General features: G+C 43.2%; 1 protein-coding gene across 18 annotated transcripts in view; it reads left to right on the top strand.

Moving 5' to 3' along the window:
* The first annotated feature begins 3,491 nt into the window (after positions 1–3,491).
* The window catches only part of MYCBP2 (MYC binding protein 2), a 266,865-nt gene continuing 254,191 nt past the window's right edge, over positions 3,492–16,165 (top strand). For 17 of the 18 annotated variants that reach the window (XM_061435145.1, XM_061435153.1, XM_061435149.1 and 14 more), the window contains exon 1: positions 3,493–4,106. In XM_061435145.1, coding sequence (XP_061291129.1) covers positions 3,808–4,106 — 299 coding nt within the window. In that variant the 5' untranslated portion in view covers positions 3,493–3,807. Of the gene's footprint in view, positions 4,107–16,165 lie in introns of all 18 variants that reach the window. The other variant, XR_009740049.1, reaches the window with a different exon arrangement.

Genomic DNA, 16,165 nt, shown 5'->3' with positions numbered 1-16,165 from the left:
CCTTTCCCTCCCGGCTGGCGCCCTATTCCCCGCCAACCCCAAGGGAGCCTTCCAAGCTGCCTAGCTGCCAGGGCAGGGAGTAGCAAGTTGCAGTGACCCGGGAGCGCACAATGCGGAATCAGGAAGAAGAGGAGAAAAAACGCTGCACTGGCTATCAATTTAGGGTAGAGCGGCCGCTACCGCTGCCGTGGGAGGAAAAGCTGCCAACCGCAACAGAAACGCCACCCTCGGATACCTAAGTGAGCATGTGTGCGACTCTGCGCACGCCTAGTGGCGCCGCTCAGTGACAACGGGATTCTTTAAAAATTATCCAGCTACCGGGTTTTGTGTGTACCCAGAAGGCTCGGGAAGGGGCCTGTCTGGGACCGAAGGGTTCTGTAAGGACCCAAGGGAAATTAAGGAACGGGTAAGGGGGAACTCGGAGACAGATGCTCCAGGTCAGTCTCCACTAGCTCTAAATGGACAGTGAGTGCACAGGCCACCTGAGCCTGAGCTGCAAATAGTTCTCTCTGCCAGCAACATTTGTTCATTCACATATTCATTCATTGAACCAATGTCTATTTCCCTGCTGCTTAGGGCTAGCGTCTGTGCTAGGAGGTGGGGATGAACTGGGGAAACAGACACAAGCATCATTCCAGTCCTTATGGAAAAGTCTAGTGTGTTCTGCTTTGTGTGTAACCATTTGTGAAAAGCCACCTGACAAGGTGAAGTCCTCCCACAATCTCCTGCAGTATTATTTTGACCTTGTTTCAAAGGATGCAAGTGAAAGTCACTCAGTCCTGTCCAATTCTTTGTGACCCCATGGACTGTGGAATTCTCCAGGCCAGAATACTGGAGTGGGTTGCCATTCCCTTCTCCAGAGGATCTTCCCAACCCAGGGATCGAACCCAGGTCTCCCACACTGCAGGGGGATTCTTTACCAGCTGAGCCACAAGGGAAGCCCAAGAATACCTGGAATGGGTAGCTTATCCTGTCTCCAGGGAATCTTCCCAACCCAGGAATCGAACCAGGAATCGAACCAGGGTCTCTTGCGTTGCAAGCAGATTTTTTAGCAGCTGAGCTACTAGGGAGGCCCCTTCAGAGGATGAAACTTGCCCGAAGACATACAAATAGCAGAGTCAGAACCCAAACTTTCCCGTGCCAGAGCCTTTTGGCTATCTCTCTGGCTCTTGCAACATTAGCCCTTAGAGCCGCTAGGAGTTCGACCTTTAACTCCACCAGCATTTAGCTGCCTCTGTTGTGTCTTGGCTCTCATCCCAGGGTTGGTAGTGGGGTGGGGGGATGGGAAGAGAGGATGGGAGAGGGGAGCAAGGAGCAGGACAGGCCGTTTCTGTTCAACACAGGTGGGTAACCATGGTGGAGCATCAGCACAGGGAATTTCACCTAACAAATAACTGCTGGATATCTACCATTCGCAAGGTTCTAGACCAGGTGCTAAGGAAGACATCAAGATAAACAAAAAACTCTGAAGGAGCTTATAAGATAGCTAAGGCAGCAAGATAAATACAAGATCTGTACAACAGAGCTACTCACATGACAAAAATACTATGATTTCTCATGCCTGTCCTTTGTCCTATGGGTTTATTATCCCACTTCTACTTATTTTTTTAAAATCAAAATGATATCCATTTATTATTCAAAGCCCCAGATAAAAAGGAATCCTTTAGCACTGTCTCCCCATAAAAACCAGAATTATTTTAATTTCTCCACTGCTTGCTTGTACTTCTCCAAACAGTAAACAGGGCTTGATTTTTTTTTTTTTTCCTGCTAAAGAAGAACATTCAAAGAGGCTTAAGAGGCAGTAAGTGCATAAAAGATATGTATACTTATGTGCTCAGTCATATTCGACTCCTTGTGACCCTTTGGACTGTAGCCCACCAGGCTGCTCTGTCCATGGGATTTCCATGGAGTGGGTTGCCATTTCCTTCTCCAGGGGGTCTTCGGGTCCCAGAGATTGACCCTGCGTCTCCTGTGTCTCCCGTTGAGCCACTGGGGAAACCAAAAGCACTGGGATATAAGACTTAAAAATGATTTCGTTGAGACTATGCAGTTAAGCAAACTCTTCGATGCATGATACAGGATGCTCGGGGCTGGTGCACTGGGATGACCCAGAGGGATGGTATGGGGAGGGAGGTGAGAGAGGGGTTCAGGATGGGGAACACATGTACATCCGTGGCGGATTCATGTTAATGTATGGCAAAACCAATAATGTAAAATAATTAGCATCCAATTAAAATAAATATATATTAAAAAACCAAAAGGATAAAATTTAATAGGAATCAGGGTGCTTTGGCACATATATTTCTAGAGCATTTACTTGGAAGAAGTTAGTAGAATAACTCTGAGAAGGCGATGGCACCCCACTCCAGTACTCTTGCCTGGAAAATCCCATGGACGGAGGAGCCTGGTAGGCTGCAGTCCATGGGGTCGCTAAGAGTCAGACAGGACTGAGCGACTTCACTTTCACTTTTCACTTTCATGCATTGGAGAAGGAAATGGCAACGCACTCCAGTGTTCTTGCCTGGAGAATCCCAGGGACGGGGGAGCCTGGTGGGTTGCCGTCTCTGGGGTCGCACAGAGTCGGACACGACTGAAGCGACTTAGCAGCAGCAGCAGTAGAATAACTGGGAAGAGGGGACTCAGCAAATATTACACTTATAGATAACACTGATAAGATCTTTGGTAGATATGACATTTGCTTATGTTACACAGTCTGTCACAGTTGTAGTTTCAGGTCATATTCAAGAATTATCTTTAGTAAGTCTGGGCTGAGAAAGATAAGCTATGAAGTTTCCACTGTCAAGAGATGAGTGCCCCCCTCTTAGGGTGAATGTGGAGTTAAAGAAAGAATATTTGAGAGAAGCACTACTGCATTAAGACTTAGCTCGGATATAAATGTTAAGAACAAGAACTTGGGAAAGACTTTGGCTTGTGAATACTCTCCTACCTGGGAGTTATAATTTCACAGAAAAAAAAAAAAAAAAGAGGGTGCACCAAATTACTACCTGTCTTTGGTAAGTAAAAGCTATTTTTAACAGACTTAAATCCTAGTGACAAAAAACCCAAACTAAGACCACCAAAGATACTTCTAATTCGGCTGGCCTCCTTTGCCTTGAATTCTGACTTCAATCAGCACCATTCACAGTAAATCTTCCCGCTGGCAGCGCACACTTTGGGGAAAGGGAAAAGGAATACAGAACGATCATCCTCCGGCGGCGGGCACCGGGTCTGTCTTTCAGATCCCAGTTCTCCCACCTGGATGGAACCCAGGTACCTGAAGCCGACAGGCTGGAGCTGACAGCCTCCCCAGCACTTTCCTGATTCTTCCTCAAGCTGCTAGTAAAACCCGGAGAAGTGGATTTTTCCCCGATCCCGCAAGCCTCTCCGGCCCCACACCCAATGCCCGGAGGCGGAGGCAGTGGCGGCGGAGAGGGGGTGGGGCGGGAACCGGGGGCCGGAGGGACTGAGCGTGCGCGAGGAGTGGCGCATGCCCAGTACGGCCGGCCGCTTCCCATTGCGGGTGGCTCCGGCGGTGGCAGCGGAGGCGGCGGCGGGTGCAGCGGCGGCACCGCCTCCTCCTCACACTCCCGGGGTGGCGGGGTTAGATGAGCGGCCCCAGTAGTGGCGAGGGCGGCGCGGGGGGGAGGAGGAGAAGAAGGAGGAGAAGGAGGAGGTCGCTGTCTTTGTAGTCTCAGCTGCTGCGGGAGCGAGAGGCCGCCGCCGGAGCCGTCGTCGTTGGAAAAGGGCTGTGTGTGCGCGCGCGTGTCTGCCTGCCCGGCCCGCGGGGACGAGGCGGCGGCGAGGAGGATGATGTGCGCAGCTACCGCCTCTCCCGCCGCCGCCTCCTCGGGGCCCGGCGGAGACGGATTCTTCCCGGCCGCTACCATCTCTTCCTCCCCGGCGCCGGGGGCGCTGTTCATGCCGCTTCCCGAGGGCTCCTTGGCGGCCGCGGGGCTGGGGCTGGGGTTGCCGGCCCCGGACTCCCGGGGTCACTACCAGCTGCTCCTGTCAGGCCGGGCCCTGGCCGACCGCTACCGGAGGATTTACACAGCTGCGCTCAGTGACAGGGACCAGGGGGGCAGCAGCGCTGGACACCCGGCCTCCAGGTGCGTCTCCGGGTGCCCTTCCTTGCGCCACATGCTGCATGTGCGCCCGTGTGTGTGTGTCAGTGTCAGTGTGTGTCTGTCTACATACGTGTTTATCGAGCTGTCTTTCAGCCAGTACTGGATGCTAGATGGTAGAAGCACTTACTGAGAAAGGAGGGTGCGGTGGCAGCAGTTTCTGCTCTTTTAAGTGTGTGTGACTGTCTTTGTTGGGGGGCGAGGGAGGGTGGAAGCGGGGAGCGTGCAGTGCTAGAAAAGGTGATGGTGCGGGTCGGTTAGGACACGTGTCTGTGTATTGTTGAAACAGGAGGAGGGCTGAGCGGAGGGTCATGCACGAAGAGAATTTGCAGGAGCGATGAGGGAACTGGCGTGTCCAGTGTCTTTGCCGCAATGGTATTTGCACGTATTTCTCACCCCCCCCCTCCCCCCATTCCCTCAGGACATTCCATCCTCACCTTTCCGCCTCCCTTAAAAAAAAAAAATCTGCCTTTCACCAAGGGAAGCAATGGTATCCGGTTAAGGATAATGTCATATATATAGGATGAGTTTAGGATAAGACAGGGGATTTCAGTTTACGAGATACATGCGAAAGGGATACAGATGGAGGTTTTCCCTGGATGTGAAAGGTGTCTGATGCAGATTTCTAGAGCTGTACTTTGATAACTAGACCTCTGGGTCCTCTGGAGACGTGGTTACAGCAGCTCTCGTGGTCTGCTGTCCCATCGGCCATTTCCCTTCATCTTCTGTTCTATTTCCTCAGTGACTTTTCGGCCTTAGACTAGAGGGGGTTTTGTAGGGGGAAAAGGGGAAACCTGAAAAACTTCAAAAGGTGACAGCTGGTGTAGTGATCAGCTGCCACCAACTAGAACATTTGAGTAGCTCCTAGGATTTCTTTCAAGACTGGGTGCACCTACAGCTAGCTCCCTTGGTGGAGGAGATGTGAAATCACTTTCATTTTCTTTTTCTTAAAATGTAGGTGTCTTTTTGCTTAAGGCTCTCCTATTTTCCTGTCCATGCCTTTACATGCCACATACCTTGAAGCATGGTGACTGACTTGTTTCACCAGCTTGGCTTTGGCAGTGGTAATTGCGAGCTGGCTTCATCTTTTTTTCCCCCTCACACCTTCTTGCAGTACATAGGGAAAGCATAGGAGGGTTTTTGTCGAACAAGTTACAGAGTTCACTGTAGTTTTTGAATGTGCAGTTTGTTCGGTAATAACCAGATGCTATTTTCTCTCATATGAGAGGGGCTAGGCTGTGAGTCAGGTATTTGTGGTTGACCAGTGTGTATTGTGGCTCCTGCCCACCGCAGAGAGTTGTAAAGATAGAGCTTCACTTTTTCTGGGTAAACATTTCTTCTGGTCTGTATTATTGTTTACAGGATTGGGACTTGAGTAGTTTTATCATACTGATATAAATGTGTATAACTAACTACCCTTTGCTATCTAAATTGAAGGCCACAATGTCACAAGTCTGTTTCTTGCTAATGTTCTTGAAAATAGCACAAAACCTCAATGGACAGTTTGCTCTAATAATTAGGTGTAATTTTGAGCTGTGAGTCTTTTAATTATGCCACTCTAGGTGTATCTTTACAAACCCCTTTTAAAGAATTTGAATTTATTTCATATGTTGTTTCCAGACTTACGCAATAATTTGTGACTGGCATGTTCCCTGTTTTAGCTTTCTACTACTGTATTTGTGCAGTAATACTGTTTCTGTGTATTTAGAACTGTATAAACAGTTTTAGGCAAAATTAATATAGATTAACCACGTATATAAAGTGTATGAATGATTTTTAGTCTTTGGTTTATTTTTGTACAAGCTGTCAATTAAAATCAGTGAAGAATTAGTTCACGTACTGTATTTCAAGAAGTACTCACGAAACAAGCCTTAAGTTTATGAAATTGCCTTCCAGTGCTTGTTCAGAACATTATTTTAGTTCACATTATTTTTTCTAAGTCATGGCCGGCAACTATTCTTTATTGAGGATTTGCTTAAGAATTCAGTCACATTTCATACTAAATATTAATGGGGAAAGTGGAGCTGGAATTTAGGTTCTGAATGAATGATATAATTATTGGTACGGGGCACTAGTTGAGACAGAGGAAAAGGTGAAATGTTTCAGAGACAAAGAATGGAGCAAGAATAGAGGATGAAGTTCTAGTGAAAATCAAGTTTAAAGGTGTGAGAGAAGGGAGACAGTGAAGTAAGGTCAAAAAAGATTTTAAAAAATTAAGAGAACTGTGGCAGAGCAGCACCTCTGGTTGGACTGAAAGTCCTCAGCAGGGGTTAAATGTTGAAGAAAGTGAGGATACTATCCAGGCCACTGGTGACTTGAGGAAGTGGTCAAGGTGTGTTTGTAAGAGAGGTGTGGTTAAGGAGTCTATGGGATACTTTGGGGTAATAGCCAAATGTGGACTTCACTTTCACTTTCATGCATTGGAGAAGGAAATGGCAACCCACTCCAGTGTTCTTGCCTGGAGAATCCCAGGGACGGGGGAGCCTGGTGGGCTTCCGTCTATGGGGTCACACAGAGTCGGACACGACTGAAGTGACTTAGCAGCAGTAGCAGCAGCAGGGCTGAGGGAAGGTTATTTGAGTGTGGGAGGTTAGGTGGGAAATGCTCAGTAAGTGGAGAAGGAGAAATTAAAGAAGTGAGAGAGGGGATAATCCTTGGGGGGAGGTCTAAGGGAGATCTTGGGGACAGATTTAACACGACAGGTGAAGAGGTTAGCCACTAAAAATGTTAGGAGCTGGTCATCCTTTAATATAGAATTGGAGGAGGTACATATTTATAAATCTAAAGACCAGGAGTTTATTAAGAACTGTACCTTTTTTATTTTGGTCATCCTAATGTGTAGCAGAAGTTTTGGCATCTGTTCTGTAAATATCCAGTACCTGCTTTGTGCCAGGCATTGTTTGAGGCACTAAAGATGTAGCAGTGAGCAAGATAGACAAGGTCTCTATCCTCTTTGGAATTTTTATTCTAGCGGGGAGAAGTAAGCAACTGATCATTTTAGGTTGTGATAAATAGCCGTGGAGGAAATAAAACCAATTTCATGTGACGGACAATTTGTAGTTGAAGGTGATATATTAGGTAGGGTGATCAGGACGGGTCAGGGTTAGTTGACATTTAAGTTGAGTCATAATGATTGGAAGGCAGACCTAGAGGAATAATGTTTTAGGAAAGTACAATCTCTGGTGCAGAAACAAGGTTGTATTCAAGGAACAAAACAAGGCAAGTGCGTTATCAGTCAGTGTTGAATACATTAGTTACTGAGGATTATGTTTTAGGTGTAGATAGAGAAGTTGAGGGACAGGAGCCTAAGGGCATCAGTAACTTCAATGGCATTCTAATGAATGCTTGGGTTCTGGATCTAGACTGGTTTTAGATCCTGGCTTTGCTTCTTTTTAGCTGTGTGACCTTGGGCATATTACATAACTTCTGAGCCTCTGTTTTTTGCTTAAAAAATATTTTTGAGATAGAATTGTCATATAACATTGTGTTAGTTGTAGGTGTACAACATAATCATTCCGTATTTTGAGGAGTGACTACCACGTAAAGTCAAGTTAACATCTATCACCACACATAGTTGAAATTTTTTCTTCTTTAAGTGAAAACTGTTAAGATTTACTCCCTTAGCGACTTTGAAATACACATTCCAGTGTTGTTAACTGTAGTTACCTCCCTGTACATTAAATCCCCATGACCTATTTATTTTATAACTGTAAATGTTTGTTTGTGCCTTTCAACTTCGCTTGCCCATTTTGCCCATCTCCTTACGCGTGCCTCTGGCAATCATGAGACGGTCCTCCGTATGTAAGAGTTTGTGTTTTGTTTTTGGTTTGGTATATTTGTCTTTCTCTGTCTGACTTATTTCGCTTAGCATAGTGCCCTCAAGATCCATTCCTGGTGTTGCAAGATTTCCCTCTTTTTTGTGGCTGAATAGTATCCCATTTTAAATATATATCTTCTTTATTCATCCATCAGTTGACATTCAGATTGTTTCTTCGCTATTGTAGAGAATTCTGCAGTGAGTGTAGACATGCAGATATTTTTTCAGGTTAGTGTTTCCTTTTCCTTTGAGTACATTCTCAGAAGTGAAATTGTAGGATCTTACGGTAGTTCTTCTTTTGAATTTGTTGAGGAATCTCCACATTGTTTTCCATAGTGGCTGTGTCAATTTGCATTCCTACCAACAGTACACAAGGATTCCCTTTTCTCCACATGCTTGCCAGTACTGTTTATTTCTTGTCTTTTTGATGGTAGTCATTCTAACAGCGTGAAATGAGACTTCACTGTAGCTTTGATTTGCATTTTACTGGTAATTGGTGATGTTGAGCATCTTTTATGTACCTGTTGGCTATTCATATATCTTTTTTTTGAAAAATGTTTATTCAGAGCCTCTTTCCATTTTTAAAGCTGGATTGTTTGTGGGTTTTTGTTTGTTCCCTTTAATTTTTTGATATTGAGGTCTATGAATTCTTTATGGTATATATAAGATTATATAGTAACCCTTTATCAGTATATGGTTTGCAAGTATTTTCTCCCATTTGGTAGGTTACCTTTCCATTCTTCTTTGTTTCCTTTGCTGCACAGAAGCTTTTTAATTTGATGTAGTCACACTTGTTTTTTTTTGCTTATGTTTTTTCCTATGTAGAATGGGAATAATAATAATGAGGACTGTATCATAGGTTACATGATTCTGTACATGTAAAGTGCTTGGGACGTTAAGTGCTAATAAATATTAGTTTCATGATTTCTGCTGAGAGTGAAGGGACAGATGGAGTTTGGGGGCTTAAATAGAAGGCAAAGATCATGTCTTCCTCTTCCGTGTTGGTCTCAGTGACCAACATTACTATTTCATTTGTTCAGCGACTGAATAAATAGATTTTTCTATGAATGAATCAGTGAAAGTTGGAACATTTGCTTGAAGAAAAGGATTGTAAGGAAATGAATAAAGGAATGTTTGATCAGCTCTGAGTGAATGGCAGCACAACTTTGATTGCATTTGGGAAGAACTGTAGCACAGTGACTAATCTGCCCTGCAGTCAGACTGCCTTAGTTCAAATTTCAGTTCTGCTTTTTGGTCTCTTAAAATGGGCAAGTTAATTAGCATTTCCAGGTCTGTTTCTTTACTTATAACCTTATAGGGTTATTGAAAGAGCCTTGTGCCTGAACATGGTAAATGATCATTAAATGTTAGCTGCCATTGGTGGTGGTCATGGTGTTACTATTACTGTTATTATTTAAATCACATATTTAAAACTCCAATCAGCATGATGTTGTAAGCTTTCCCACTCAAAAGAGAACTGAAAACAAAACAAAACTAGTTGATTCAAGGTTGAAGTGTCCATGGAGATGAAAGAATAAAAGAAAGCGAAGGTTTTTGGTGACAAAGATTGACCATGTGGTTAAAAGAAAAGTGATGCCAGGAGGGAACTGATAGACTGGGGGATAAAGACGGTCAGGGTATCAGGGCTGGAGTGGTAGAACAGGGTTAGTGGAAACAATAGGGGAGTTTATACTGAAAATGGGAAATTGCTTTTCTTCTCTAAGCTAAACCCATTTACTGCCTTCAACTTTATCTCTTTTTCTTGTTAGAAATGCTATTTGAGCCCATCCTTCAAATGCATGGGATTTTGGTTATAAGAGGTTAATCCAACACAGATTCTGATATTAATCTTGGTGCTAACCATTATAAAAATTTGTAAGACAGTTTCCACCCAAGTTTATTTTCTGGATGGGAGTGAAAGGTACAAAGGCAGGTAGTTATAAAAGTAGTTAAATGACTAAGAAAGCATACCCTGTTATGACAAAGGGATGGTTTACTGAGCTGCTGCAGAAACATGAGCAAGAAGGTGAGAAAGCACAGTTTGTGTGTAAGTAATGTTAAGAATTCTGTTAGAGCTACAATATAGATGATTTTTCATGAGGAAGAGGAATGGGAATTCATTCTGGAAATGGAGCCTTTGGTCAGAGGGTAAGGCAGCTTGAACTACCAGGTAAGAGTTCAGTTTTTTTTCAGTAGACACTGATAGTTTTGAGCTGTGAAGAAACATTATTGTAGGAGTGTTCTTGGAAGTGATACAGGGTTGAGTCAGTGTATTTGTGAATATGTAGTAATTTGCTTCGTGTAGCTGTTGTATCTGTGGAATCCTGTACAAACACGTGTTAAGGCAAAAGTTGCTCTATTGGCATATAAGTAGGTAGAAGTATGAAATGAACTCATTTCTTAGCTCATGAGAAAATCTTGCCTTTGGGCTTAAAAAGAAAATAAAATGTTAATTTAAAACTAGTTTTGCATTTTAAGATACTTATTTTTAAAACATCAACAGAATAATTAGAATAGTCTCACTTTTTTTTTCAAGAGTAAATACTCAGGTTTTGGGAGGAGGGGTCAGGTTAATCGAGATTTAATTTACATATAATAAAATTTACCCTTTTGTACATGTCCATTTGAAGAATCTTAGAACTATCACAGTCAAGTATAGAATATGTACATCACTCTAAAAATTTTCTGGCCACTACAGACCAGTTTTCTGTATTTCACTAATTTTCTGTATTTCACTAATATTTTACCTTTTCTGAAATGTCTTATAAATCTCGCTCCTTAAGGGCAGGATCGCATATATTGTTTCTCTCTCTGTCATCTGTCCCAGTATTTCCTATAAATGGAAATTAGGCTCTAAAGCTTCAGTAGGTTTCAGTTAGACATTTTTGGGGCAATAATATTTTGTGTATAATGCTGAGTACTGCACACTGTGTCCCATCCAGCGGTTTTCATGTCTCATTGTTTAGTAATGCTCAGTCTGGCTACTTGAATTACTTGGGTACCCACTAGATCTCTTTTTCTGTGTATGTATGCTGCTTCCATTTGCAATAAGCAGTTAATCCTGGGTAATAACGTTGACACACTGTGGCTATCTTCCACCTAATGGTTTTAGTATCCTGTGATAATCCTTGACTGAGTCAGTTTCATTAGGGGCTTCACAATGATGGTGTTTATAATTCTGTTAAAGTAGAATTTGGTAGCTGATGCTCTTCTGCAAAGAATTTTCCCTTATCAGCTAACTGGTGGTAAGCTTAGTTCCTCCTAAGAAAGCAGGGTAGATGATTGATTTTCTCCCCTCAGTAGCCAAATTGGTGATAGGAGTCAAGCAGTGGTGTGTTGGGTGCTGCAGTTCATCAGCCAGGTATCTTGGTTCAGGTACAGGCTCCCCCAGCCATTGAGAATGCTGCTGCTAAGTCGCTTCAGTCGTGTCCGACTCTGTGCGATCCCATAGACGGCAGCCCACCAGACTTCCCCGCCCCTGGGATTCTCCAGGCAAGAACACTGGAGTGGGTTGCCATTTCCTTCTCCAGTGCATGAAAGTGAAAAGTGAAAGTCAAGTCGCTGAGTCGTGTCCGACTCTTAGTGACCCCATGGACTGCAGCCTACAGGGCTTCTCCATCCATGGGAGTTTCCAGGCAAGAGTACTGGAGTGGAGTGCCATTGCCTTCTCCACCATTGAGAATAGTGGCTGCTGAAATCTACCATAACTGAGTCCCCAGATTGCTTTGAGCCAACAGAGTTGCTTCCCTCAAAGTCACTTCTCTTCTTTGGGGCCAGCCTGCATCCAGTGCCTGTTCTCTTTGGGGCTGTAAATGTCTGGCCCTTCAGGTAGGACAACTTTGAAGATCCATCCCAACTCCAGAGCTCCCCATGGATTGGCTCAGGCTTTCCTGTGTCAGCGTTTCAATTCACCTCCTGCCTCTGTTTAGTCTCATTTCCTCAACTCTCCCACAGTTGTTGATGTGCAGGGCATTTTTCGATACTTTGGGTGTGCAAATCTCCATTTCAGAGTCTTTTTCTTTGGCATCCTTACCCAAGACAGCTTTGACAGCAGTGGTCTGAGGAAGTAGTTTCTAAAATGGGATTTTGGAGCTAAAGTTACCTGCTGTCTAGCTGGCAGTGAAGACCCCATGGCTGGTTGTAGATGAAGCTTGGTACTAGTAACCCTTGGCATGTACTGTAGCTGTGCACCTGCTTAAACTTTCACTGGTGGTGAGGTGAAGTGGGATTCCTGTAGAAGAGACTGTATTTGTGGGTACAGTATCTTAGGCTTGTGAGATGTTTAGGGAAGTTCTTAATTATAAGGATGGTGGGTCACATGACTGGTGAGTGACTCTGAGAATGACCATGAAAGACTGAAGGTAACTAGGAGCAAAATTAGAAAGTTAGGTGATTACTTTCTTTGGCATCATGTAAAGAAACTCATCTTCTGCAGTAGGAGGAAAGAAAAAGCTAAAGATTAGACCCAAGATTTAATTGCAAAGGTAGCAGAACTCCAGGGTGGGTTGCTGTCTCAGGAAGTCTACTAGGCCAACGTCTGTGCTTTGGTTAGGAAGAAATGGGACCCCGGCTTTTAAGATGGGACATCTTGAGTTGATGCACTGGACCGCCAGTTGAGACCTTGAAACCCCCAATTCCTCTGAACCCTCTGAGCCTACGGAAGTGGTTGTCTTCTCCCAGCTAGAGGGTAGTTGCTTGGAGATTATGCTGCCCCTACTACTTGCCTCCTCTCCTCTCCCCTGCTGCTTATCACCAAACCAGTAACTAGAGTTAAGTGAGAGCAAAACCTCCTGGGAGATGCTGGGCCTGCTGAGGAGGAGAGGGACTAAGGTGCACATGTGCACATGCACACACAGAGTGAGTCCCAGACTGTGCAGGGGCACCCCCAAACTCCATCAGACACACAGGAATACTGTGGGCTATTTCACAAGTTTACAGGAAACACAGAAATGTCAGTCACAAACTACTCCCTTGAGGTAGTTCATGGTTTTGACATTAGATCATGTTGCACTCGTTTCCATGATGTCTTATCTTTTTTGAAGTTGAAGTTTTGTTATTTGCTGTGATACAAAGAAGGTGCTTCCCAGGTGGCTCAGTGGTAAAGAATCTGCCTGCAGTGCAGGAGCCACAGGAAATTGGGTTCAATCCCTGGGTCAGGAAGATCCCTTGGAGGAGGAAATGGTAACCCACTCCTGTATACTTGCCAGAATAATCCCATGGATGGAGGATCCTGGCAGGCTATAGTCCATGAGGTCACAAAGGTTGGATACGACTGAATATGCATGCATGCATGGGATACACATAAATTTCTACATAAAAATCAGTGTCGAACAGAAAAAGAGGGTGGCCTGTTTAATCTGCACAAGTTTGACAAGTTGTGCAGGACCCAGCCAGTACATTGTGCAATTACTGAGTAATTATGGCTATTTAAGGATGAAATATAATATTTTTCTTTTTAAGTTTATGTGTATTATTTTTCATATGGCTACTAAGTTGTTAGAATATAGATTCTTATTATTTGGTTTTCATTAATAATAATTAGTATTCCTTTTGGTCTACAAAGTGTTGTGGACAAATTACTGATGATGACTGTGCAAGGGCCCAAATGGACTTCTGTTTGTCAGCTGAGCTGATGAACGGCCAGCCCAACAGTAACAGGGACTAACCTTCCTTCAAGGAAGGCAGCCAGTCCTTGCGCCTTGGAAAGGACTGTGATTCATTTTGACTGAATTTGATGCATATTCTGAGTGTATTTCCCTTTCCAGCTTGTAGGGACTCAATTAGTGCTGCTGTTTGATGGCCTGTAGAGTGGTCCGTCAGTACAAGGTGCCACATAACATTGTTTCCAAGCGAAGGATCTGCTTTCAGCACGTGGATCCCACAGATCCATTTGTCCCATTACGCCTCATAACCATCCAGAAGCTGCTGACCGAGAGAGTAGTAAGATGGTCAGGGTGGCACAGCTGAGGATGAGCGTGAATCCTCCAGTGTTCCCAGTAGGAAGAACACATGGAAATTGGGATGCCTCTACTTAGTATCAGTGATCCCCTGGGGAATTTATGCTTCCCGTCTCTGTAGCTCTGAACACTGGTCAGAAGGGAAATATTTTCAGCAGAGTCACTATAAGAGTCCTTACACTAAGGCACAGCTGCTGGTAGGACCTGGTGCTCCTTTTCTGAGATAAGGCGTCACCATTTTGACAGGATAAAGGTACGTGATTATCTGGCGGAGGTAGGGCTGTGGTTTTTCAGTGGACCGTGCAGTTTGGCACACTCTGCTGTGTCACACTCTTAAGTGTTCTACTGGCTGTCTCTTGCTACTTCCTTTTCCAACTTTTGTGGAATGTGGACATGAGAAAGGGTGGATGGCCACCTCACAGGCTCAGTCAGAATTTCTGGTCCAGCAGAGATTCTACCCAAAGACGAAGGGAATCCAGGATGACTTACAAAGAAGAGGTTGTGACTATAAGTTTTGGCCTTGAAACCAGTGGTGGAGGCTCTAGTTTGTCCTACAATACTTTACTTCCTCTGCAAAGTTTCTCCAGGAAATGAAACTAAGCAGAATTCTCCAGGAGCATTATCCAGAATTTATTTAAAGCAAGTGAATGGTAGTAGTATAATAGGTGAACTGTAGGGGATGCTGTGGATTAAATTTTATTTGTAGATTCTGTGGGATGTTCTGTATAATCATATCATCATTCTTTCTGATCTCTAGGTAACCGAGTGCTCCCTGCACCTTTATTCCAATGACAAGAACCTTTCTACTTCTGTTCAGTGCTGAATAGAAATGATAGTTGTATCCTTCCTTGTTCCTAATCTAAGGGAGAAACAATGACACATCAGTCTTTTGGTCTTTCACTGTTAAGTGTAATATTAGCTGTAGATGTTTTGATAGCCTCTGCCAATGTGAGGAAGTACTTTACTATTCCTATTTTGCTTATAGTTTTTATTGTAAATGTGTATTAATTTTGTCAAATATTTTTATGTATTTATTGATATCATATAGTAAAGGTAATAAAAGGAAAAAGTAAATTAATACATTTTTGAATATTAAGTCAACCTTGCATTCCTGGGATAAAACTTTGTATGTGATGTATTGTTGAATTTGACTTGTTTCTTTGTTAAGAATTTTGGGGTTTGTATTCATGAAGGATATTGTTTTATAATCTTTTTTTTTTGTAATACCTTTGTCAGGTTTTTGTATTATAGTTATCCTTGTAAAACGAATTGATCAGTAATCACTTCTCTTCTGTATTTTTTAAAAGGTTGCATGGGATTGAGTATTTGATACAATTCACTAGGAGTACCATCTGGTCTTGGAATTCTCTTTGGGGAAGCTTTTACAGATTCATTTTTTAAAATAGACACAGGGATATTCAGATTTTTGTTGTTATTTCTCATAAATTTTGGTAACTTTTTCTTGAAAGAGTTGTCCTTTCATCTGAATCCTTGAAATTTTTGGCATAAAATTGTTTATAGCATTCTTTTTATAATCCTCTAATGTTTGTGGGGTCTGTTGTGATAATCCCTTTATCATTCCTCATGTTTATCGTTTCTCTTTTTCCCTTGATTAGCTAGAAGTTTGTCATTTCTAAGTTCAAAGAATCAACTTTTGACTTTGTTAATTTTCTCTAATACTGGTTTATTTTCTATTTCATTGACTTTCCTCTTATTGTAATTTCTACTTTTTTACTTTGCTCTTTTTCTTTTTTTTTTAGTTTGTTAAGATGGAATCTTAGGGCATTGATTTTAGATTTTTCTCTTCTAATATGAGTATTTAAAGTGATGAATTTTTATCTAAGCACATCTTTAGCTGCATCCCACAAATTTTGATATTTAGTATATTCTTTGTTATTTAGTTTAAAATATTTTCTAAGTTTCTTTGTAATTTCATCTTTGATTCATGCATTGTGTGTGCGCTAAGTTGCTTCATTCACATCCGATTCTGTGCAACACTATGGGCTGTAGCCCCCCAGGCTCCTCTGTCCATGGGGATTCTCTAGGCAAGAATACTGGAGTGGGTTGCCATTTCCTCCTCCAGGGTATCTTCCCAACCCAGGGATCGAACCCAGCATTGGCAGTTGGGTTCTTTACCACTAGTGTCACCTGGGAAGCCTGATTCATGCATTACTTAGAATTATTTTATGTAACCCTCAGTTAAATTCAGTCACTCAGTCATGTCCAACTCTTTGCAACCCCATGAATCGCAGCACGCCAGGCCTCCCTGT

The sequence above is a fragment of the Bos javanicus genome, chromosome 12 (assembly GCF_032452875.1).
Source record: "Bos javanicus breed banteng chromosome 12, ARS-OSU_banteng_1.0, whole genome shotgun sequence".
In the NCBI taxonomy this organism is placed as follows: domain Eukaryota; kingdom Metazoa; phylum Chordata; class Mammalia; order Artiodactyla; family Bovidae; genus Bos; species Bos javanicus.
The sequence above is the reverse complement of the archived record's forward strand: the minus strand, read 5'-3'. Positions and strand labels throughout refer to the sequence as shown.